Genomic DNA, 21,605 nt, shown 5'->3' with positions numbered 1-21,605 from the left:
TGTCTCTGGGCAGACACTGAAACCTGAATTTGCTGGAAACCGCTGCGCCCTGAAGCATCAAGGGTGGCAGGGTTGGCAAAACGGTCCCCTGAGGGAACAGAGGAGATGCGGGCACTGTATGATGAGGTGTAAACCACTTCCCCCGGAGGGGCCTGCCCTCAAATGCATGAAACCACTGGTGTCAGGACCACTTAGCCGAAGTGAAGGCCACTTGAAGGCTTCGGCTGAAAGTGCCACCCCGACCCCCATTCTTTTTGCGGGGTGGGGGCTCGGTAGGCGACCTGCTGCGCCCCGTATAAGGATCTTGTAGGCATCGGGGGCTGCTCCCATCCAACAGCCCCTGAGACCTGACTTCGGCGAGGGAGGTACCTCTAGAACTCCGCCGCTTGCTTCTTCACCTCCTGAAACCTCTCGATGACTGAGGTGACAGCGTCGACAAAGTGAAAGCAGGGCATCCGGAAGAAACCCTTTTTCCTTCTCCTTAAAACCATAAAGATTTAACCAGAAATGCCTCTCCGTGACCTCCAGGGTGACCTCCTTTGGTGGCCAGGAGAGACAAATCTGTGGCCCGGGGCAGTTCTTTAATAGCGTCTGGGCTCACCCCCTCGCCTTCATCAAGGTCTCTGAGCAGGTCGGCCTAGTATGCCTGCAAGATGGACATAGTATGTAGGCATGCACTGGCCTGACCTACTGCAGTATAAGCTTTACCCACCAAGGCCATTCTCGACATTTAAGTTTTCACGTGTTCAAATGGTTAAATTGTGTTCTTGAGACAAGGATATTTTATACAGATGGGACAAGTTGACACACGTATTGTATATTAGACAATCTATCCATCCATCCATCCAGTCTCTCAGTTCGTTTGTCTATGTTTCTATATATATCCATCTATAGAAGAGTCTGTGGAGAGCGATGATGAAGATAACCTGTCTCAAGTGATGAGGCACAGAGCCACCATTCCCTGGAAATCCTGTGGGACGTACCTGAGCTCTGCAGGCCTCCTCCTGCTTTTCCTGCTCCTGCTATCCCAGCTCACCAAACACTCCCTTCTGGTGGCCATCGACTACTGGCTCGCTCACTGGACGTCCAAAGTCATCGCAGCCAAAATCGACGCTGCTGCACACAACTGCTCCCTAGTGCAGGTAAAGTTAGACGTCCATACATGTGAACTTGATTTTTACACTTTCTGAAAAATTACTTGCGTGGCAAGTGGCCATTTAATAAGCGGGATAATGTACATCCAGCCGGTTGTTATCTAAGAATAAACTCCCTTCAGGCTGATAACAACTGGCTGGATGTACATTATCCCTTACTTAATAAATGCATATAAGTGGACCCGCATTGTACAGAATTACCGAAAAAAACGTGAAAATGTACGTTTGGCACATTTGATTTCTTCTTTGAAAATGTACTCTGCATATGGATCCCCTCTTGAATCATTTTGTCTCCAATTTACATAATTTATGGTTTGCACCTGCTGAAGAGGCAGTTCATCGACCTCAGATAGCTCAGATGCATTATTTCATTGGCTGCTTGGGTTGATTATTAAAATTCTCCTTGATAAATATGCCACACTGTAATATCCTACAAAAAAGGTGTTTTATATTTCCAGGAGACACATAAATGTTGAATGGCACATAGGAAAAAACAAGAGAAGGTGTTAAGAACCAGATACAAACACTTCACTTTATTAATAGACCACCCTGTCTCTGAGGAAGAGCATGTTGTGGTGAGCTTAGCCTTGAGCTAGTATGTGCTGTGACAGCTCAGATAACACAGTGAGACTAGAATCCAGTTGTTCAGAGTTAGAGGCAAGGTAGTTTATAAGTGAGTCAGATGCTACTTTGAAGAAGCCAGTGGGTCTCCAGATCTCCATCTTTCTTAGACACACAGGTCAAGCTCAAAAGTTTTGTTTATATATCCTCTCCGCACACAGCTGCTATGTGCAATAAGTGCCAAAAAATCTAATTTTATCCACATGCTCCTCTAGAGACAATACAAGACAACTTAACATATTTTCCGTATTTTCACAAACCAATTTATTCTGATCAATACTTTACCCTCCATCACTGCTCAGATAATTGCTCAACGCATTTTAAGCAGCAGTCTTTGCCGCCACACAGAATGTAAAATAGACTTTACCCCTGATTTAGACTTCCACTAATTAGTTATGTTTTTGAGTTGGTTCACATTATTGATGTTCTCTGCTGGAGTTCTACGGTAATGAATAGCCGTTTAGTCACCTTGATTGCCAGATTGATTTTCTTTCACTTTGTTATTTTTTCAGGGTGTATTAGCATTTGGAGGGTTGCAGTACATAAATTAGAATCAGTCAAAAAATCCAGTGTTATGGATTTTTTGTAGAGTCACTTAAGCACTTAAGTTCTCCCCACAGACGATAACTACGATAACTATAGAGAGCGGGGAAGACCAGACAACAGCGATAACGACATGAAACCATATTGTTGGACGTAATGGTGGGTTCTATTATTGTCAACGAACCGACTCGGCCCTCGGATATGACGCCATTTCCACACTTCAAGCGTTCTGGTATGTTTTGTGCGTCCGAGTCGGAGAAAAAACATGGACGCCACCCAGAAAGCTGTTCCTATGGTAGCACTGGCCGAGTATCAGGCGCTTATCAAAACTCAGCCATTTGAACTTCTAAATTTTTCACTTTATTTCATGTTTTAGTTTTAGTTTTAGAAACAAGGCTTCATTCAATATTGCACTCACAACAAGACCGATTCCCATACCCACAGGCAGTGATACGGACTCAGTAAGGCATTGCAGTAATACGAGTGATTAAAATCTTCATTTAAACAACCAAAGCGGTCCAAAAACAATAATAACAATTCATACTAAGTCACACAGGGCGCAGCCATCTTGGATTCCGTATCAGAATTCTTGCTCGGTGTCCTCACGGTTGTCCAAAATCCGAGCGGGAAAATCAGAGGAAAGGGGGTGTGTTGGTGCGCAACGTCTGTCTTCCTAGCCGGAACTAATAATAGAATAATAGAACGCACCATTAGCTGATAAACGATAAAAACATTGACAGCCAATCAGAATCCACCTGAATTTAAATAGCTTGAGCATTTAACGTGGCAGATGACAAAACTGCAGCATGTGCAGAACATTATTATCTGTTGTTGTGGCCGTTAATATAGTTATTGTTATAGCTATCGTTCTGCAACAATAATAAATGGCAAATAAATGCTTAAAATATGCAGCTATTGCACTGTTATGAAAGTATAACCATGACAACATGACGTGTTAGAGTGAGATCAGCATCATAGAATTGCTTACCAACATTTTCTGTACGCAGAAATATTCAGTCTTTCAACTAATGAACTAGTGAGTTGCTGTTTTTTTAAGTGTCGGCATTGTTCTCCCCAGGACGTTGGTTTCAGTCACTCGTCATACCTGCTGGTGTTCAGTTTGCTGTGCTGTCTGGGTATCGTGCTGTGTCTGGCCACATCAGTGGCCGTGGAGTGGACAGGCTTGCGGGTGGCCAAAGAACTGCACCATAGTCTACTCAGTAATATTATTCTCGCCCCAATGAGGTACATCTTAAACCTTCATATTCCTGAAGTGTTTATGTGGAATATTATGGTATGTTGTGTATAATTTGTTATATGTCATGGTGTGTGTGGGTATGTATTAAATAAGAGGATACAAGATGGGCGGCCAGTGTTTAGGAGAGAGAGAGTTTATGTATGTGAACATGTCTTGTTTAATTGCTCTTTGCCAGTGTAAAAAAAATTCCATGGAATGCCAAATGAGATATTTACCTAAACGTCCTAAGTTGCTCTTTTACATACAATTGAAGTGGATGGGAACTGCAGCTCTCAAATTCCTATAGGACAAAAAAAGTATACTTTCAAGTGTACATTTCACAGATGACAACATACATTTTGGGTGAAACGGCCCTTTTTCAGGATACTGTATTTGAAAGATAATTTTGTAAAATCCAAATAATCTTTACAGATCTTTATTGGAAAGTGTTTAATGTTTTTCATGCTCGTTCAATGAACCATAAACAGTTTTTGCACATGAACCTGTGGAACAATCCTTAAGACACTAGCCGTTTACAGGCAGTGGACAATTAAAGTCACAGTTCCAATAACATAGGACATTAAAGAGACCTTTCTACTGAAAAACACTAGGAGAAAGATGCTCAAGGTCCCTGATCACCTGCATGAACATGCCAAAGACCTGCTGCAGGAGGCATGAGGACTGCAAAAGTGAACCGAGCAATAAACTGCAACATCTGTAATGTAAATGTGCTTTCGCCATGGGTAGTTTAAGAAACCCCAGATAACTAAATTTCCCTCTTGGGTTATTTTTCCTGGTTGCATTTGCACCACCAGTAGGTACTCTAAAGTGACCTTAGCCGGCCAACAGTGACGTTATTTAAGCGAGGCATTCAGCAATATCAACCAATGGAGAATGGAGGAGGGCGTGATCGGAGCTGTGTTTCTGTTGCGTGTCGTTGGATTCGTGATAACGGAGATGGAATGTAGACGTATAGGGTTATGCTATGGAAAGAGCAAAAAGGAGGGCTAAGTGACGAAATCTCCTACGTTAACTTGTAGGGCTACATATCATCGAGGCTGAGAAAATAACATAACTGCGCAGACGAAGGCGACAGGTAAATGCCGTTAACATTTAGCTTTTAAAAATGGCGGGTGCTGTTTCATATGGCATGCGTTCAACCAATCAGTAGTTCCAATTGTGCTGAGCTAGACCCATAGACTGTAAAAAAAAACATGGATGTAGTGTCCGTGACGTCACCCGTAGGTTTCTGAAGAGCATTTTTGAAACCCAAAGTGGGCGGTGCCTGCCATCTTGGCAGTGCGTCACTCCCGGATAACCGAAAATGAGCAAAGAAGCGGGATTAGCTGAGGTGATGTGACGGCTAACAGACAGCAGACAAACGGCTAGTAGGGACAGCAGCTGCAATCCATCTGTCACTCAAGTGGCCACACCCTTAATTATGCAGAACTTAAAGGCTTTATAAAATTTTAACGGATGAGTTGTAAAACAATTCACCCCCCTCACAGTTGTCATGAAGGGCAAAATTAGCTACAGACCTACACTTACTGTACCAGGCTGAACACATTTTTTTTCTGCTGTAAAGTTGGGCATATTAAAGCCACACCATGCAGAAATTGTGTTTTTGTCAAACAGCGACCCCTATAGTCGCTGTGGAATACTTGCACTGTCGTAAATAGCTAGCTAGACATATGTGGAAATTACTGGACAGGTCTAATTATCAACAATGGATGAATGAACAGCATCGTAAAAAAATGACATACTACAAGCAAGCGCAACAACATAGAACGCAAACAAGTTTAGAAATAAGAGATTTATTTACTAGTCTATCAACAAGATAGCCAGGTCAGCATCGCTGTTGCATCCAGTGCTGCTTTTTAGCTCGCGCCAACTAGTGAAAGCCCGACCGAGTGGGACTGTCACAACTCTGAAGGAAATAGTCAAAGGATTCAGTTGGGAGTAAACAGTAATTTATTGAGCACAATAGTAGATAGCCGTGTGGGTCAAAATGGAAGCAGGCAAAAGAAGACTCAGGCTCGGAAAAACAGGGACGCAGTGGGCAGACACAGATGCAGGAACAGGTAGAAATTCCTCTGGGAAAATCTCAGGAAACCACTGCATGGGTACAGGAGTGGAATGCAGGAGAACACGGTGAGTAGAACCCTGGTAGCCTCAACTACCATCTGACATAGACAGGACGAGGTAAAAAAAAAAATATATATATATATATATATATATAGGACATCCTCATTCAAAACAGCTGGCGCTGATCAGCTCATCAGCCGCGCTGATCAGCCGCGCTCACTCACACAACACGCACACACATAGCGAGGGCGAATCGGGGACTCTTTTCCAGTTCCTCACGCGGTCAGATTCTCTTTTCCTTTTCCTAGTCTCTTCCGACCGTGTTTTCTTTGCTTTTTCCATCGTCGAGTATCACGTCTGAAATGCACGCAAGTGTCTTCGTGCTTCATATATTGTTGTTGATGTGTGTGACGTCGTTGCCGTAAAGCATGTCGTTATTCTCGCGAGATTTGTCGGGGGCGCTCCTCTCAAACTTGCATTGCTGGTTTTTACAGCGGCGTCCCCCCCAAGCTTTACTACCAGGATGATTCGCCCTACTGTGAGTTTGTTTACCACCGAAATGACTTTGAAGCTGTTATATTAAGGTACAATTCTTGCATAGTGTGCCTTTAACATGGGATTCACTCTTTTTTGGAGCCTGTCTCTAGAGGCCAGTCGATGAATTTCAGTTTAAGTCACTTCCGTGTTGGTTTCAAGAGAGATGACAGAAGGTTCCCACTTGGTTAGACCCTACAAGCCTGAAGTAGGAGCTAAATTAGTTCCTCCAAAAGGGGTTCCTGAACTAAATTCATTCCCAGTTCCTGCGGTGTGAAAACGCCAAAAAGTGGGTGCTTCCGCTAATAGTTCTAGGAACTATGAAAACGCTCCTTCGGTGTGAAAGCCCCTTAAGGGGCATTGAGACAGAGCTACAGGGAGACAACCAGGACAGCTGATCGTCCTTGCAGTGCCAAATGTTCGAGAACTTGCAAGTGCCATGGTGGAAGAGTGGAGTAACATCTCACAGCATAAACTGGCAAATCTGGCTCAGTTCATTAAGATGAGATGCACTGTAGGAGTGAAAGCAGCTGCTGGCCACAACAGATACTGACTGCTCTGTTCAGGGACTGATTGTTCCATTTGTGTTCGTCAAATGCTTTTGAAATCTGTTCCATTTGTCTCAGTTGTTGAAACTTTTTATGTTGTTCATACAAATATTTACACACGACATTTGCTGGGGGCAAAAAGCATTTGAAAGTGGGAGGATGTTAATTACATTACAATTACACATTAATTACATATTTCTTTGAGTCAAGTGATTTAACCTTTGAAATAGATTGAAATTTGAAATTTTCCCAAATTGTTCCCTCTTTCTTTTTCCAGGCTCTTTGAAACGACTCCTTTAGGAAGCATATTAAACCGCTTCTCTTCCGATACCAATACGATAGATCAGGTAGGATGTTACAATACCCAAATCAGAAAAATGTTGGTGTGTTGCAGTATTACTTACTTGGTGACTATCAAACACAGCATTTAGTAATAGATTTTTATTTCTATCTATTTATGTTTCAGCACATTCCCGCTACCCTGGAGTGTTTGAGTCGCTCCACACTGCTGTGTGTCTCAGCTCTGGGTGTGATCTCATATGTCACGCCAGTTTTCCTCATTGTACTAGCACCACTGGCCATCACCTGCTACTTCATCCAGAAATACTTCAGAGTCGCTTCAAAGTAACCAATCCGATTAATTTATCACTTATCTGAAGACATTACAACCACAGTATTGCATATACTTCTTCATTGCAACGTTTTGTCCAGATTTGTTTTATGTTGTATATTAAGAAATATGCCTTTCTAGCTACAAATTTATTCTCAATACTAAGAGATACTTCACCCAAAAATGAAAATTCTTTAATCATTTACTCACCCTCCCACAACCCAGATGTATGACTTACTTTCTTCAAATGAACACAAACAAATATTTTAGAATAATAATCCATCTGTGTGTCTGTATGATGCAAGTCAATGGGCTCCCAAAAGTTGACAGTCAAAACAGCACAAACTGACTTCTGAAACAACTGAAATATGAATACTCTAACCATTACTTCTAGCTAACTGTTGTAAAAAAGTATACAATAATATATATATATATATACACATACACACACAGATTTCAGCAAACATTTTAGTATATCTTCTCAAGGGACAATACTATAGAGATGAAACTAGGATATATTTTAGAGTAGTCAATGTGCTGCTTGTATAGCAGTGTATATATTTACTGTCCTCTGAAAATAACTTAGCATACAGCCATTATTGTCAAAATAGCTGGCAACAAAAGTCAGTACACCCTAAGTGAATATGTCAAAACTGTGTCAAGAGTGTCAATATTTTGTGTGAGCACCATTGTTATATAGCACTGCCTTAATCCTCCTAGGCATGAAATTCACCAGAGCTGCACAGGTTGTTGCTGGGACCCTCTTCCACTCCATAATGACATCACGGAGCTGCTGGATGTTAGACGCATGGCGCCTCTCCACCTTCCACTTGAGGACGCCCGACAGGTGCTCAATAGGGTTCAGGTCTGGAGAAATACTTGGCCACTCCTCCACCTTCAGCTTCCTCAGCAAGGCAGTTGTCATCTTGGCAGTGTTTGGGGTCGTTATCATGCCGTTCGGCCCAGTTTCTGAGAGGAGGGGATCATGTTCTGCTTCATAATGTTATATATATACACTCACCGGCCACTTTATTAGGTACCCCATGCTAGTAACGGGTTGGACCCCCTTTTGCCTTCAGAACTGCCTCAATTCTTCGTGGCATAGATTCAACAAGGTGCTGGAAGCATTCCTCAGGGAGTTTGGTCCATATTGACATGATGGCATCACACAGTTGCCGCAGATTTGTCGGCTGCACATCCATGATGCGAATCTCCCGTTCCACCACATCCCAAAGATGCTCTATTGGGTTGAGATCTGGTGACTGTGGAGGCCATTTTAGTACAGTGAACTCATTGTCATGTTCAAGAAACCAATTTGAAATGATTAGAGCTTTGTGACATGGTGGAAGTAGCCATCAGAGGATGGGTACATGGTGGCCATAAAGGGATGGACATGGTCAGAAACAATGCTCAGGTAGGCCGTGGCATTTAAACGATGCCCAATTGGCACTAAGGGGCCTAAAGTGTGCCAGGAAAACATCCCCCACACCATTACACCACCACCACCAGCCTGCACAGTGGTAACAAGGCATGATGGTTCCATGTTCTCATTCTGTTTACGCCAAATTCTGACTCTAACATCTGAATGTCTCAACAGAAATCGAGACTCATCAGACCAGGCAACATTTTTCCAGTTTTCAACTGTTCAATTTTGGTGAGCTCTTGCAAATTGTAGCCTCTTTTTCCTATTTGTAGTGGAGATGAGTGGTACCCGGTGGAGTCTTCTGCTGTTGTAGCCCATCCGCCTCAAGGTTGTGCGTGTTGTGGCTTCACAAATGCTTTGCTGCATACCTCGGTTGTAACGAGTGGTTATTTCAGTCACTGTTGCCCTTCTATCAGCTCGAACCAGTCTGGCCATTCTCCTCTGACCTCTGGCATCAACAAGGCATTTCCGCCCACAGAACTGCCGCTCACTGGATGTTTTTTCTTTTTCGGACCATTCTCTGTAAACCCTAGAGATGGTTGTGCGTGAAAATCCCAGTAGATTAGCAGTTTCTGAAATACTCAGACCAGCCCTTCTGGCACCAACAATCATGCCACGTTCAAAGTCACTCAAATCAACTTTCTTCCCCATACTGATGCTCGGTTTGAACTGCAGGAGATTGTCTTGACCATGTCTACATGCCTAAATGCACTGAGTTGCCGCCATGTGATTGGCTGCTTAGAAATTAAGTGTTAACGAGCAGTTGGACAGGTGTACCTAATAAAGTGTCCGGTGAGTGTGTATATATATATATATATATACATGTTGGAATCCATGTCTCCCTCAATGAAGCGCAGCTCCCCAGTACCAGCAGCACTCATGCAGCCCCAGACCATGATGCTACCACCACCATGCTCGACTGTAGGCAAGACACAATTTTCTTGGTACTCCTCACCAGGGCATCGCCACACATTCTGGACACCATCTGAGCCAAACAAGGTTATCTTAGTCTCCTCAGACTACAGGACATGGTTCCAGTAATTCATGCTCTTGGACAGGTTGCTTTCAGCAAACTGTTTGCAGGCTTTCTTGTGAGCCAGCATCAGAAGAGGCTTCCTTCTGGGACGATGGCCATGCAAACCTCTGTGTGGTCTATGGTCTGAGCACTGACAAGCTGACCTTTCGCTTCTGCAACCTCTAAAGCAATGCTGGCAGAACTCATGCGTCTGTTTTTTGAAGGCAGCTTCTGTACCTGATGCACAGCATGAGGACTCAACTTCTTTGATTGACCCTTGCGAGGCCTGTTCCGAGTGGAACCCGTCTTGGAAAACCTCTGTATGACCCTGGCCTGTACTGTAAATCAGTTTCAGGGTGTTACCAATCTTCTTATAGCCTAGGGCTAGGCCCTCTTTGTGGAGAGCAACAATTCTAATTCTCAAATCCTTGGAGAGTTCTTTGCCATGAGGTGCCATGTTGAACATCCAGTAATCAGTATGAGAGAATTGTACTCAAAGCACAAATTTTAACAACTATAATACAAGATACAACAATTTGTATGGTCCTGTCAAGGAGACAAAAACATGAACATGATGAATAGGACATGTGGCTTTGCATGGTTAAGGCGAGACACGGCAGGCAAAAACTTCGTTTTTTTTTCACTGGTCAATTTTGAGATTTCGGGATATTTGTCTTCAAAAACATGTCTTCTTTCAGACTTGTGGTGAAAAAAAGTCTGAAATACACATTTAGGTCTTTATTTTACTACACTTTGTCTGTTTGCTACGGAGCCCGGGAAGTCACCTGTGGGGGAAAAAAAAACAATCCGAGGCGACGGTTTTGCAATCCGTCCCCTCAGTTTATAAACTGTACTCACGAATTCTTAAACTGTTCCCTCGGTTTAACAATTCGTGCCCACGGATTAATAAACCGTACCCTCGAGTTCCCAATCCGTGCTCTCAGATTTGTAAACCGTGCCTTCAGTTTTTGCAATCTGTACCCACAAATTCATAAACCGTGCCCACGCTTTCGCAATCCGTAGCCTACTCACGGGTTTGTAATCCGTACTCACGGGTTTGTGGCTCGTCCCCCAGAGTGTGCCGCGTGATTCAACCAGGCCTCCTGTTTAGATGCGGGATGCATTGTTTTTAAAAGGACTTCACATACAAAAATTTTTTATATATATATATATATATATATATAACACAAACACAAAGTTATAGGCCTATAAAAATAAAACATTCATAAATTGTTTTATGATTAACATATTCCTGTCTTAAGTGAACTCATTTAAAGTTATAAACGCAAATAATAGGCCTAATAATAATAATTAGGCTATTATTATTACATTTAGGCTACCTATTTAGATATAAGACGCTTTTATCAAAAAAAGAAACAAAGCAATTCGTCAAATGTCAGTCATAATACAGGTTAGACAATAATACAGGGCTGAGATTATCACAAATAAACACAAGATTTTGACGCATATCCAAGTGTTTGTGCACAAAAAATAAATACCATTGACTTTTTGCCTTTATTAAACATTTAAAATTTTCGCAAATTAATATGGAAAAAAAAAATAGATTTTACTTTCTAAACTATATTTTGCCCGCAGTGCTAAATGAGAAGAACATGTCTTTGGAACCATAAAGAGAGATGATTTATAGGTGATTTATAGGCTAATCATAATAAATGTTTCTGAAAAATAACGATGGATTTTTATTGTTTAAATGAACAGTTTTCTAGTGACGGGCTAAACATATCTCCATCTCCGCTGTAAAGGATGCACCTTTAGAGAAATGCAGCTTTCGGATTGTATAATCAGACGGTATTTGCTTTCGATTCGAATTTGTTCGTTTAAAAGTGGACATTTCAAGCTTTATATAGGCTTTTGTTTCAGTTCATTTATGAGACGCGCTCCGGAGATCATGAAAGCGCGCCTGATTGTTTTATTTTATTTTACAAATACACAACGTTTTCTTGTTATTGTGAGTTTACACAAATAAAAGTAGTTGCAAATAATGTATTATGTATTTTTTCTGTATGACCAGAAATGCTAGATTATTTTAAGTTGTTCCACTGTTGATAGGAACATCATATGCAAGCGTTTGCGGCCGCGGCTCAGTGCGCGCTCCACACAAACACTTGGATATGCGTTAAAAACCTGTGTTTGTTTGTTATAATCTTAGCCCATTAGTATTGTCTAAGACTGACATTTGACGAATTGCTTTGTTCTTTTTTTTTTTTCTTTTTTTTTTTTTTGTGGATAAAAGCGTCTTCTAAATAGGCCTATGTAGCCTAAATGGATTTTGATAGCTAATTATTATTTGCGTTTATTACTATGAATGAGTTCACCGAAGACAGTAATATGTTTAGCCTAACATAAAATAATTTATAACTTATAACCAAATCTTTTACAGTTTTTGAACTGTGTTATTATTATTATTATTATTTTCGCTTACTATAGGCCTACTGAGCTTTTTCCTCTAAAAAATGGACTTTAAAGATAAAAGTAGCCTAAATGTAGTTTTTTTTAGAAAATGCAAGAAATTATCCATTTAAAAAAAAGGGGTTTTAAAAACAATGCAATGCATCCCGCATCTAAACAGGAGGCCTGGTTGAATCACGCGGCACACTCTGGGGGACGAGCCACAAACCCGTGAGTACGGATTACAAACCCGTGAGTACGGATTACAAACCCGCGAGTACGGATTGCGAAAGCGTGGGCACGGTTTATGAATTTGTGGGTACAGATTGCAAAAACTGAGGGCACGGTTTACAAATCTGAGAGCACGGATTAGGAACTCGTGGGTACGGTTTATTAATCCGTGGGCACGAATTGTTAAACCGAGGGAACAGTTTAAGAATTCGTGAGTACAGTTTATAAACTGAGGGGACGGATTGCAAAACCGTCGCCTCGGATTGTTTTTTTTCCCCCCACAGGTGACTTCCCGGGCTCCGTAGTTTGCGTCTGTAGATTTCTCATAAATTCATCAAAAGTTGGCGTTGTAAATCATCCGTTGCTCCGCTATCGCGATCTGCACCCTGTCATCACACACACTGTTAGAAAGCTCTCTCTCTCCTGTACAATGTTGTCGAATCCAAATATGGTCATTTCCTTTTTATCAGCAACCAATCGTGAAAGTAAAAGGGCGCAAATGCGCAATCTCATTGGCTGATGCTAAATCTTTAAAGCCCGTTTTCTCAAAATGACCTTTCTCTCATACTCAAAGTCCGAAATCTCCACTTCGGTAGCACCTATATTCACCAAACTTTCCAGTCTTGTACCTAGTTATATTATGAAGACATTTACAGAGGGATTTGTAAATATATTATTCCTAGCCCGATTTATATAACATTTTATTCCAAAAAACATGGCAAAAATCATTTTTTTAAGGCTATTGACAGTATATTCTGATTTACAGGATAACAAAAGTAGATATCCATAAATCCCTCTGTAATTTTTTTCCCATCTAATATGTGAACACAATGAAAAAATAATTTTGAACCTGGCTTTATCCAATACTCAGATTTCATTTTTTGAAATATATGCAAATTTGTGCATATTTAATTAGACAATGCCTAATTTGCATATTTAAACATTAAATTACAGAAAACTTGTAATACATTTTTTTCTCATCTTAATGTAGGTAATCAACTGGGAAAGTTTCATGGTGATATCTGCTAGTTAAAAAAATTACCCTATTCACCTGTAGTGTCTCGCCTTAAACGACGTACAGCTATTATCACTTAGAGTGTACTCACTTTTGTTGCCAGCTATTTTGACAATAATGGCTGTATGTTGAGTTGTTATCAGAGGACAGTAAATATATACTGAAATACAAGCAGCACATTGACTACTCTAAAATATATCCAAGTTTCATTTCTATAGTATTTTCTCTTGAGTAGATATACTAAAATGTTTGCTAAAATGTGAGGGGTGTACTCATTTTTGTGCCCTCCACATTCGAGAGCAAGTTGACTGTGCGTCTACAACCATAGTTAGATGCATGTATGAATATCTAGACTCCAGCTGATGTTTTTGCGAAGCACACACACACACACACACACACACACACACACACACACACACACACACACACACACGCACACATACTGTATATATATATATATATATATATATATATGCTGGAAGCAATGGTTTAAAGTAAAAAAAAAATGTTTACACCCACCTATTGTTTCACTTCATATAGACTTAAAGAGGTAGTTTTTTCCCCCCTAAAAATCTTCATTTGTATTTATCTGAAAAACTTGTCATTTCCCAATGCCATCAACAAAAGACATGTCCTTTGGTGATGGCATGAGGGTGAGTAGATAATTAGAGAATTTTATTTTCTATTGAGATTTAGTGTTAGTGACCTGTGTGCTTGTATTCCCAGAGATCTCCAGCAGCTAGAAGACAGCACACAGCTTCCTCTGCTCTCACACTTCTCTGAGACAGTAGAGGGGCTCACAACCATCAGAGCCTTCAGGTGGGCAAGATTATGGGTTTGAGTGCTTTATTTGCTCATCTGTTGACCATGGCAGTCACTCTGGATGGGAGCATCTGCTAAATGCCTTCCATATAAATGTATTAAACAGATTCTTCTTGTATTTTCCCTCTTAGGTATGAGCCTAGATTCAGACAGAGACTTCTAGAGTTCACAGATGCCAATAACATGGCCTCTCTCTTCCTCACAGCGGCGAACCGCTGGCTGGAGGTTCGAATGGTGAGTTTATAAGCCATACAAGTCAGTTACTATAGGGGCTTTCGCACCGGAGGAACCTTTTCATAGTTCCTAGAACTATTGGCGGAAGTACCCGTTTTTTGGCATGTGTGCACCGCAGGAACTAGGAACAATTTTAGTTCAGGAACTCCTTTTGGAGGAACTAATTTATCTCCTACTTCAGAGTAGGGTCTAAACCAGCACTATAGGAACTACAAGTGACGTTAGTGTATGCCGATTGGCCGAACGCTCGCAAAACACCAACACATGCCATTTAAAAAAAAGCTGTCTAAACACACAGATTATATCCTATATATTTGCTTCACAAACTAACTCTACGAACATTGAAAATAGTGATAGATGAGCCTTTTAACCCTTAAGTTTAGAAGAAAATCCAACGCAACTTTGAGAGGACAAACGAAACATGATTATGTATTTCTGCTCAGCTAGCAACACTGGACATCAACCACACGGCATACACTGATACATTTTCATATACTGTCTAATTTCTATGTATAACAGTTCTATCTAATAACATATTAGACAGGACTGTTAGACAGATCATAAACTAATAAACATGGATAATGCGAGCACTGTGTGCTCAGGCTCTGGCGTTCTCAGCACCGTCAAAATAAGTCACATCAACAAGCGGGACTTACGTCACTTCAGAGTTCCTACTGGTGGTGCGAAAGCAACCAGGAAAATGTTCCTAAGCGAACCATTAGTTCTCGGGGAACCACCCTGGTGGCTAGTTCCTAGAACAACCCGGTGCGAAAGCCCCTTATGTGTGACATCTGTAGAGTTGCTACTGTTTGTTCCAGTTAAAAATCTTTTTTATTTGATCAAATACTAGCAAAAATAGATTTTACTTCCTTGAACGACTCAACAGTAATGGTTATACTATTGTATCTCTTGTGCAGGAGTACATTGGGGCCTTTATTGTCCTAATAGCAGCTGTGGCCTCCATCACAAACTCCCAGTACAATCATCTGTCCACTGGGCTGGTGGGGCTGGGACTCACATACGCCCTCATGGCAAGACCACACACACATGCATCTAACTTTCTACATGCTGATCTTCAGCAATATTGGACAACTTCTGTTTCTATATTTTATCTCTCAGGTGTCCAACTACCTGAACTGGATGGTGCGTAATCTGGCAGACATGGAGGTGCAGCTGGGAGCTGTGAAGAGAATAAAAGCTCTGTTGAGGACAGAACCTGAAAACTACGAGGGTCTGCTGTGTGAGTTTCAGTAAACGCATTAAGGGTTTTCTGTTAGAACGGTGTCGTGTTAGCGCCCCCTAAGTAAATAACTAATGATCTTTGCTACGGAAGTGAATCAATCAAAACTAATTTTAGCTGGACAATAACTTTATTCTAGAGCTGCTGTAAAGCCAAAACAATCTCTGTTAGTTTAATATCTTATTATCACTGTGAAGCTGCTTTGAAACAATCTATATTGTTAAAAGCGCTATATAAATGAAGGTGACTTGACTTGATTTAAACACTGGATATAGTAGATCTGTCTACTTCTTTTCCTGTGTTCTCACATTCTGTCCATCTTTCTCTGTATATCGTACGCCTCTTATCTCTTTGGTTAAATGTTTCTCTCTCAGCCGCGTCTCAGCTTCCAGAAGGTTGGCCTCAGCGGGGTGAGATTCAGATCCAGAATCTGAGCGTGAGGTACGACAGCACCCTGAAGCCTGTGCTCAAACAGGTCAATGCTCACATCAGCCCAGGACAAAAGGTACAATTATACATATATTTTCTTTTTAGAAAGTACATTTTCTTAAGAAAGTTATATTTAAATATAAAGAGGGTATGCGCAGTAGGCGTTACACCCACTGAGTGGCAGTGATGGTGTTAAACGTGAATGCCGCAAAAGAGCTGTGCGATTGACTATACAAATAGATTCAACAAGAAATCGGAGCTATCTTTTTACAGGTTTCTGAAATCTACAGAAAAGAGAAGCAAATAGATCACTGACATTCGCAGAAACAACTGGAATCCAGGCAGCGAAACATGGATTTGTGGTTACTGTTTTTTTATAAGATATGTTGAATTTTGAGGTAAAATCACACCCTAGGCCAAATATTGACAACTCAATTCAATATTTACCATCCTATATTTTGCATAACTGTAAACTAAAGTATTTGTCAGCGTTCATTGAAAAAATTAGCCTTGAGCCTTGTGTTCTACAAAGGGGTATGGTTGGATGGTGAACTTGATTTTACGGAGTACAACATGTTCCTGGATCAATATCTTTGTTAATCCTGGAACAACATTCCAAACAGCCAATCAGATTTGAGGGACACGTTTACAGTTTGTCAAATTTAGGCTTAGAACAGGAGTTAGGGGTTTCTACACCATTCTTATTCATCTATCATAGGGTTAAGTTATGGGTAGGGTTATGTTTAGGGGTAGGGATAGGGTTAGGAATATATTTTCAAACAGGAATGTTGTTCCAGGATCAACAAAGATGTTGATCCAGAAACATGGCTTACTTGGCAAAATAATGGCGACCATGGTTGGATAATGTAGGACAAGACAAACCCAGTTTACCTTACAAAGCAAGTTTAGATAGATAGATAGATAAACAAATAGATAGAAGCACAAAGGAGTTCTTAAATATATTCAGTTTACTGCACGGAAGTCCATATGAGGGGCTTTTGCACCGGGTTGTTCTAGGAACTTAGTTCTAGGAACTAGCCACCAGGGTGGTTCCCCGAGAACTAATGGTTCCCATAGGAACATTTTCCTGGCTGCATTCGCACCGGCAGTAGGAACTCTGAAGTGACGTAAGCAGCGTTGTTGTTTGACTTTTATTTTGACGGCGCTGAGAACGCCAGAACCTGATCACAGTGCTCGCATTTTCCGTGTTCATTAGTTTACGATCTGTCTAACAGTCCTGTCTAATACGTTATTAGATAGAACTGTTATACATAGAAAGTAGACAGTATATGAAAAGTTATTAGCGTATGCCGTGTGGTTGATGTCCAGTGTTGCTAGCTGAGCAGAAATACATAATCATGTTTGGCTTGGTCCCCTCAAAGTTGCGTTCGATTTGCTCCTTAGTGATATTTGGGCCTCTTAACCTTTACGCTGTTTTCCATGTCCGTAGAGTTAGTGTCTGGAGTAAATATATAGGCTATAATCTGTGTGTTTACACAGCTTTTTTTTTTAAATGCGCGTGTGTTCTGCCATTCAGTGTACACTAACGTCACTGGTAGTTCCTATAGTGCTGGTTTAGACCCTACTCTGAAGTAGGAGATAAATTAGCTCATTCAAAGGGAGTTCGCAGGAACTAGGAACGATTTTAGCTCTAGGGTGCGAACACGCCAAAATCCAGGTACTTCCGCCAATAGTTCTAGGAACTATGAAAGGTTCCTCCGGTGCGAAAGCCCCTATGGTCTGCCTGACGGCGACAGCTGTCAGTTTCTACTAAATATATCGGAAAAACCAGAATTTCCACTTCTGTCCTCGTCAAGTCAAGTTACCTTCATTTATATAGCGCTTTTAACAATATAGATTGTTTCAAAGCAGCTTTACAGTGATAATAGGAAATGACAGTAACAGAGGTTGTTTTGGCTTTACAGCAGCCCAACATGACATCATGACTTTGCGTAAACATACACGCCACTTTCAAGTCAAGTGGCGTGTTATCTATACGCATTTTGAGCTATCCGCGTGTATGTCCACGCCGAAACGAACCGTCATCTTTTGCGTGTATGTCTACGCCGTTAAATGTCCGAGTGATTCCGCGTGTATGTCTACGCCGTTAAATGTCCGAGTGATTCCGCGTGTATGTGTACGCCGTTAAATGTCTTGTGGATTTCGCGTGTATGTGTACGCGGTTAAATGTCCGAGCGAAACGAAGCATTTAGATCTGTGGAGCAATATTTTTTTTCCTAGGATGGTAGGGGAAGACTCATAAATGGTATTAACCCCAGTGACGGGTAGGTTTAGGGACGGGGTTGGGGTAGTCATATATTTATATATACAGTAATGTAACGTTAAGTCAACGGCGTTGATAAACACGCTGAAAAGCGATTATGCGTGTTGATAGCACGCCAAAAATGGAAATACGAATTGGCGTGTCATACAAACGCCATTTCATGAGATCAGTCTGAGCAGCCAGAATAAAGTTATTGTCCAGCTAAGGTTAGTTTTGATTGATTCACTTCCGTCGCAAAGATTATTAGTTATTTACCCTTAATGCACTCCGGCCTGCTCATTTGCACAACAACAGTACCTGGTGGCTCGAGAACGCAAACCTTGAAATAGGTTCCAAGGTGCAAGCGTTGACTTTCACGCGTCAGTTTCAAGCGTCATAACTTTAATTTCCCCTATTAAAGCCAGTTATGTTGCAAGATGTTTTGCCACTCAGTCTGACTGAGGGGGGCGTGTCCTGGTGGGAAAGTGACGTCAATGCATACCGTCTATATACACACAGGCAATTATTTTGATTACATATTGTTAAAGGTTACCCATAAACCCTTTACTTTGTGTTGATCTGTTACAGCTTGGAATCTGTGGTAGAACAGGAAGTGGCAAGTCATCTTTCTCATTGGCCTTTTTCCGGATGGTGGACACGTTTGAGGGTGACTCATTTTTTATCAAGGCCAAGCTAATTTCATTTTATTTACAGAGAATAATATAAGTCTCTATACTCCAACAGGGCGAATAATCATTGATGACATCGATATAGCAAAGATGCCTCTTCAGACGCTGAGGTCGCGCTTCTCTATTATTCTACAAGATCCCTTCTTATTCAGTGGAACCATCCGGTGCGTCTCTTGAAACCGAATACTGCATGAGTGAATAAAATTGTCCCAATATCCTAGACATTTATTCATTTACAATAAAAAAAACGAATATACTTTTGATCAACATTATCAGTTTGAATTTGACACTTGAGATGTGATTTCACAGGCCAAACTCCCCCAGATTTACATTATGAATGGATGACATACAAGCATGAATGAGCATTCATATATTATTAATCATTGCTGTTTTCTCTCTGAATCATAGCTTTTGTACCGTTTCAGTGTTTTTAAAAGCCCTGAAACGGGCTGTAGAGATGAAGGATTTCTGGGACAAACTGAATTGATAATGAGACGTTCTATACTATCTCATTTTCTTGTGTTCAGTTTTAATCTAGATCCAGAGATGAAGGCCACAGACTGCATGTTGTGGGAGGCGTTAGAAATAGCACAACTCAAACCAGTAGTTAAAACCCTGCCTGGAGGACTAGGTAAGACACCTAAGACATGATACAACATGATTAGAAATCACGGGATAGTTCGGCCTAAAATGAAAAATCTGTCGTCATTGAATCCCTCTCATATCATTCCAAACCTACAGTATGATTTTTTTTCCTTCTGTGGAACATAGATGATGATATTTGAAATATATGAAAAATGTCACTACATTGTCACTATAAGGAAAGTCTATATGGGGATCAGTGTTCGTACAGGTTTGGAATGATATAATGGCGAGTAAATTATGACAACTTTAACCCTGTCATATTTTTTTTTTATGGAAATGTTTATTGAAGGTTTAGACAGTCTTGACAAAAACATACATATATGCCACCTTTTTTGAGTATCATATTTGATGCATCAGGTTTTTGTCTCCTATAGCATGATCTTGAGTATGAGCTCCATATTTTCACTCAGGAAAAAACTATTTGGTGAATTTTGAACAATTTGTAATTCGGTGCTGTTTCTGATATTTATACAGTCAAAAAGTAATAAATTCTGATAGCTTGTAATGTAAATCAATGAGATCTTTAAAAGTAGTACTTTCATAAAATGCATAAATATCAGTTGTCACTCTATATCTCCCAATAATGTCTTAATATGGTGATATTTAAATGTTTAATTTATGATCAAAGCTCTGTAGTTTGTGCAATGCAAATACAATGATGATGATTGACAGATGTACAAATAAACGTTCCTCAAAAGCCTGATGTATCATATTTGATACTCGCATAACATGATTTTTCTATAAAAATTATATATATATATATATATATATATATATATACATACATACATGGATAATCAAGGATGGAAGTTGCTTCAGCCCAGTAAGTGTTCGCCTTTAAATCTAAAAACAACTTTTATATTGTTAGTAATATTTCCTTTATTATAAAAGTTTTCAAAGCAAAAGACACGTGAATGATGACCTGAAGGGGGACGTTTCTAGAACGATACCTTAAAAGGCCTTTTTACTTGCTAAAAATAGAAACTAACAATTAGACGACAGAAGGCTTGTGTACAACAGAACAATAAGGGTTTTGATCATGTTGGTCATTTAGAGGCCTTAAAATTGTGTGTATATTAAGGCATGTTCACATCAAGAACGATAACTATATTAGCGTCCACATCAACGCACAATAATCTTCCCTTTATTATAATATGTGCTGTCTTCTGCCACTTTAAATGCTCACTCTTTAAAGACTTTTGGATTCTGATTGGCTCTCAATGTTTTTACTGTTCATTAACTGGAAAAAAATCGTCCTGTAAGTGATTCTAACAATAATTTTCCTCTGTGTTGTTATCTTTATGGTTGCGGTGTGGACTTCCCTATTCCCTACAGAATTAGAACGATTATTAAAACTTTATATTTATATAGTTATAGCTACCATCCTTGGTGTGAACGGGCCTTTTTAAGGTTAAGATTTAATTTTAAAATTGTAATATAATCTAAATATATGATTGATGATACTCTTTCCTTGCGTTTCAGATGCTATAATAACCGAGGGTGGGGAGAACTTCAGCCAGGGGCAACGTCAGCTGTTCTGTCTGGCGCGCGCATTTGTGCGGAAGAGCAGTATTCTGATTATGGACGAGGCCACTGCTTCCATAGACATGGCTACGGTGTGTGTGTGTGTGTGTGTGTGTGTGTGTGTGCGCTTAGAAGTACAATAGAGAGTAAGAGAGTCTAAGAGGTAGAAGGAAACCCCCCTAGGGGCCACGACCTCGATTCACTTCACACTATTCTCAAACACCCTTCTCCTCCGACTGCTCCTCCGCCTTCATCTCTCCGGAGTAAATGAACCATGGCTGTGCTAAATGCACTGGCTGGGTTTCATACAGGAATGAACACACAGTGAGGGACA

The 21,605-nt window shown here is 40.6% G+C and overlaps 1 protein-coding gene across 1 annotated transcript in view; it reads left to right on the top strand.

Moving 5' to 3' along the window:
* The window catches only part of abcc8 (ATP-binding cassette, sub-family C (CFTR/MRP), member 8), a 104,946-nt gene that overhangs the window by 80,841 nt on the left and 2,500 nt on the right, over window positions 1-21,605 (top strand). The window contains exons 26-38 of the mRNA XM_056252131.1: window positions 895-1,142; window positions 3,397-3,563; window positions 7,000-7,069; window positions 7,189-7,346; window positions 14,152-14,244; window positions 14,379-14,481; window positions 15,399-15,512; window positions 15,601-15,721; window positions 16,096-16,226; window positions 19,002-19,080; window positions 19,158-19,266; window positions 19,630-19,733; window positions 21,230-21,363. Of these exons, the coding sequence (XP_056108106.1) occupies window positions 895-1,142; window positions 3,397-3,563; window positions 7,000-7,069; window positions 7,189-7,346; window positions 14,152-14,244; window positions 14,379-14,481; window positions 15,399-15,512; window positions 15,601-15,721; window positions 16,096-16,226; window positions 19,002-19,080; window positions 19,158-19,266; window positions 19,630-19,733; window positions 21,230-21,363 (1,631 nt within the window). The remainder of the gene's footprint in view (window positions 1-894; window positions 1,143-3,396; window positions 3,564-6,999; window positions 7,070-7,188; window positions 7,347-14,151; window positions 14,245-14,378; window positions 14,482-15,398; window positions 15,513-15,600; window positions 15,722-16,095; window positions 16,227-19,001; window positions 19,081-19,157; window positions 19,267-19,629; window positions 19,734-21,229; window positions 21,364-21,605) is intronic.

This window comes from Rhinichthys klamathensis, unplaced genomic scaffold, assembly GCF_029890125.1.
Source record: "Rhinichthys klamathensis goyatoka isolate OS25496 unplaced genomic scaffold, OSU_Roscu_1.1 h1tg000092l_1, whole genome shotgun sequence".
Lineage (NCBI taxonomy): Eukaryota > Metazoa > Chordata > Actinopteri > Cypriniformes > Leuciscidae > Rhinichthys > Rhinichthys klamathensis.
The sequence above is the reverse complement of the archived record's forward strand: the minus strand, read 5'-3'. Positions and strand labels throughout refer to the sequence as shown.